The sequence below is a fragment of the Hippoglossus stenolepis genome, chromosome 15, assembly GCF_022539355.2.
Source record: "Hippoglossus stenolepis isolate QCI-W04-F060 chromosome 15, HSTE1.2, whole genome shotgun sequence".
NCBI classification, from domain to species: domain Eukaryota; kingdom Metazoa; phylum Chordata; class Actinopteri; order Pleuronectiformes; family Pleuronectidae; genus Hippoglossus; species Hippoglossus stenolepis.
This window is the reverse complement of record NC_061497.1, coordinates 23,921,957-23,926,427: the sequence shown is the minus strand read 5'-3', so window position 1 is coordinate 23,926,427 and position 4,471 is coordinate 23,921,957. Positions and strand designations below refer to the sequence as shown.

Sequence of the window (4,471 nt, the reverse complement as noted above, 5' to 3'; positions counted from 1 at the left end):
CCTGCCTCAGACCCTGGTTAAGTTAGACCTGCCTCAGACCCTGGTTAAGTTAGACCTGCCTCAGAACCTGGTTAAGTTAGACCTGCCTCAGACCCTGGTTAAGTTAGACCTGCCTCAGACCCTGGTTAAGTTAGACCTGCCTCAGACCCTGGTTAAGTTAGACCTGCCTCAGACCCTGGTTAAGTTAGACCTGCCTCAGAACCTGGTTAAGTTAGACCTGCCTCAGACCCTGGTTAAGTTAGACCTGCCTCAGACCCTGGTTAAGTTAGACCTGCCTCAGACCCTGGTTAAGTTAGACCTGCCTCAGACCCTGGTTAAGTTAGACCTGCCTCAGACCCTGGTTAATCCTCTTATTGGATAGATAATATGTTATGTTGATATATTTCTCTAATGAAACACTTGATTCCCTCGTTTCCCTTCCTCCTCCTCAGTGTCCTGTTCTTAACGCTGACGTTCTCTCAGTCGACAGATTCGAAACGCGTGGGACGATAAGAAGTCCGTGGTCAGGAACCTGCAGGACATGGGTCTGGCCTTCGATCCCAACCGAACGCTGCCCATTCAGAAGCCGAGCGTAAGTGACCGCTGGGTTCAGGACAACGAGAGGTTTCAGGAACCAGAGCTCATCTGAACGTGTGGAGAAGGATGAGATGTTCAGATTCTGTAAAGGTTCAGTTTAAATCACAGGTCATTAAAAGCTCCAGGAACTTATCAACCCTGAACACACCTTCATTTTACATTTTGATTGAGTTATTTAAAGAAAGTTATTATATTATTTCATTGAAGGTGTAGATGAATTGATATTTAACTAAAGTCCACGTGTGGGATCAAACTGGGGACAATGCAGTTAGATTATATTTTGATTTAATTCAGTTTTTTGTTTTCAAACAAAGAGAAAATTATAAATCAGTTTTGAGAGCAGTATATTTTTGTTCATATTCTGTAGTTCTTGTTTGTACCTGCAGGGGGAAGCAGAGTGTCAATTATCAAACGGGACACCAGATGAAAACTTTAAAACAAACAAACACACACACACACACACGTTGGATGTGAAATCACTGTGAACTCTACTAGTCTGAATATATATTAAAAACAACACCAGAGTCTGAGGTGACGTTTAAAGTCATTTCAACTCGTTCATGTGTCCAGACACTAAAACAAAACCCTTTTCAACCAGTGGTCAATGGGAAATAACCAAAGAAGCAACTGTGAACTGTACTTCAAACCCACAATCTGTAAAGATACTGGTCTATAAAAGTTTTACTGTCCACGCGGACAGTCGGACGTCATAGTTTCAGTTGCTCTTTCTCTCACGTGGAACCCGTTGTTGCTTTAGATTGAATTCATTCTGTGGGAAACGTGGACTTTTTAACACTTTTTTGATCAAAACTTATTTTTCCTAAATAGAAATAGAATAGCAAATGAAATTGTGAAAGAAAGAGGAGGCAGGGGCGCTACTGGTGTCCCTCAAACCGCTGGTGCTCATGGAATACATGTCAAAAACTAAAGTCATGAAGAGTCACTGGAAGTGGTTTGAAAAACAGGAATCTGCTTCTGCCTTCATCAGGGTGAACTGAGACACAGAGGGATTATTTATTATTTCATATTTGACCTGCCGACACATAAATGGTAAATCCTCTGTCGAGCGTCGGTGCTGGAATACAAAACCCACATTTCCTACCTGTCACTTCACATGAAGCCAGAATCCGAACCCGCTGACGACCTCCACTGACCTTCATGATGTGTTTGTGTTTGCAGCTCCTCGGTCGAGACAGAGAGACGAAAGCTCCCGTCAACATCGTCACCAAACCCTACGTCCTCAACCGTAAGTTCTTTAGATACTACACAATCTGTAACAGGTGATCAGTTTGATCCACCTTCTTTCTTTTGTTTTTTATTGCGCCACATCCTTTGGTTCATCCTCAGCTCTACTTACCAGTTGTGGCTGGAGGGGGCGCTGTTGCTCAGCGAAGGTTACATAGCGTTGCTTCAGAAGCAAGAAGGAAAATTACAAAGAAACCTTTTTGTCTCTGGGACGATTTGGTTTCAATCAGTCACATTCTATTTGTGTTGCCCGTATTCACAAAGTCCTGATTTCTGTTGTGTTGAACAGAACTGGAGGAGCAGGCGAATCGTCCAGAGAAAAGTGTGAAGACGTTATCGTCCGACCTGATCGAGTACGTTCAGTACATGGTCCGAGAACACAAGGACGACTTCAAGGTGAGAGCACAGAGCTGCAGGGAGTCCTGCTGATAAAGTGTTTATACAGAGGTTTGAGTCACGTCTCCTCTTTTCTCTGAAGATTCAATGACTTTTATGTTTCAAATTCAAAGTTAAAAAAATATACGTAAAGTGGAATCAGTTCTCATTGATTGTCGAGCACGTCACGTTCGTCAGCTTCATACCGACTGTTGGTTTGTTGGTCCCTGCAGGCGATGGCCAGAGACGAGAAGAACTACTACCAGGACACGCCCAAACAGATCAAGAGGAAGATCAACGAGTACAAGCGCTGCCACTCGCAGCACTACGACGCCTTCGTCCACTCGTTGGCGGCGCCACAGCCGATGGCCCAGTAGGGGGCGTGTCCACCCTGTTCTGGACTTGAAATCTTTCTCTGCATCAGGACGAGACGGAAATCAAACCGTGTCCGAGTGCGGACGGAACATTCGGACTGAGGCGGAATTCACAGATGCGGACAGTGGGGGGGAAAAAAGACGTTTCTCTCTGGATCTGTTCCTTCCTGTGTTTTCAGTTTTTCTTCCTCTTTACAGGAACATTCTCTCAACTCTGTTCTGAATCTATTTTAATGTATCGTCAGCTGATTCCTTCTCCTTTTTATCAAACCGTTACAGGACCGGTTTCAGATGTTCAGGGCGAATCAGAGTTTGTACAGCAGCAGTGAATATTTGTGTTGAAAACTTCTCCAGATAAAAAACAGTTAAACCAGGTTTGTGTGAATGAGTTCTGAACATCCCTGAATAACATAATGTGCTTTAGGGAATAAGAAAACTTATTCCACCCAAATATTAAACATCATTTTTACTAAATGAAAACATTGGATATTCCCTTTTTTTAAAAATGTGTTTAAATACTTCACTCTGATGCCTTTAATTAAAAATAGATGCTGAACCCAGAGGAGAAATCCACAGTAGTTTGAAAATGGTTTTGGTGTCGGAGCAAAGAAATCCCAGAATCGTTCTTTAAGATGTCGTCTGTAAAACAAAAAGCTTCAGCTTCTCTGGAGAATCACGAAGGTCGATTTCCTCAGTGGTGGAGACGGAAGCAGAGGTGGACAGAGACGTTGGACAGATTGTGAAGAGAATCGTCCAGTCGAGGGTTTTAGAAAACCAGTCATCACCACAACGCTGTGTGAAGTAAATCCGATGTGTCTGGACTCCTCCGTGTGCAACAGGAACACACCCAAGCTGACGTGGTGATTATCAGTTAACTACAGAACTTTATCTTTACTGTCCGGTCGACTCAGATCGACCTGAGTCTGCCCTCTGACTTGTTAATCATTTCCAGCCTCGTTCCACTGAACAGAAAGTTCCTGCTCAGTCGCTCGTTTGACCTGGAAACTTTATCAGGGAAGAATTTAAACACTGAGACGACTGAAGGTTCAGCTTGTGAGGCTCCGACCATTTCTGCTGTTCAAGACTCTTCCACTGGAAAACAGACGGAGCCAGGAAAAATTAACTTAAAATGATTTTAAATGTGAAATCTCAGATTTTACTTAAAACTAGTCCATCAAATCGATTTTCATTGATTTGACATTCAAAGCAGGAACGTTCCTTCTAATCAATCATCTCTCGACCTCTCGGGTTTATTTTATGACTCCAGACTAAATAAGTTGAGTCAAACTCTATTTACTTATAACGACTATTTAAAGATGATCGGTGAGTAAATAAAGATGGAGGATGTGTCTCCACTTTCTCTCTGTAAAAAACGAAGCCAAAACATCTCCCAGCATTCGGGCGCCACCATCTTGTGCTGGTGACGTTATTCGGAGTCTGTGAAGTGAGTCGTGTTTTCATATCGCTGCGAATAGACAGAAAGCATCTTTGAGAAATTGTTATATATAAGTTATTACACGTCTACTTCATTTTAGTTTGTCCCATCTGCCACCAGGGGGCAAGCAATCTTTATTTACAGTTTATGTTCTGAACTTTAAGTGAGTTCCATTTGGTTCTCAACATTATTCATGTGGACGTTCCACAGCTTCAGATGAAGACGACGAACTTCTGTCTTCAAGCTCCGAGTCTTCTTGGTCCCACGAACACGTCTCAGCTGAAACGAAAACTTCCTGATGGATAAACTGTCGAACTTTGCTCGACAGAACGAGGTCACACTCGGTTTTATCTCGATGCTCCGTCAGCCGACATGTTGCAGATCCAGCCGGTTGTTTTCAGACTGACTCCTCTGGTCTCAGTGAGATTCTCATGTTGCAGATTATTGTAAGAAAACACATTGAGAC

At 43.0% G+C, this 4,471-nt stretch overlaps 1 protein-coding gene across 1 annotated transcript in view; it reads left to right on the top strand.

The window, feature by feature from the left end:
• nop16 (NOP16 nucleolar protein homolog (yeast)) overlaps positions 1-3,050 on the top strand; it is a 4,093-nt gene extending 1,043 nt beyond the window's left edge. The window contains exons 2-5 of the mRNA XM_035179436.2: positions 463-571; positions 1,756-1,822; positions 2,111-2,217; positions 2,430-3,050. Of these exons, the coding sequence (XP_035035327.1) occupies positions 463-571; positions 1,756-1,822; positions 2,111-2,217; positions 2,430-2,573 (427 nt within the window). The 3' untranslated portion in view covers positions 2,574-3,050. The remainder of the gene's footprint in view (positions 1-462; positions 572-1,755; positions 1,823-2,110; positions 2,218-2,429) is intronic.
• Positions 3,051-4,471: the final 1,421 nt, after the last annotated feature.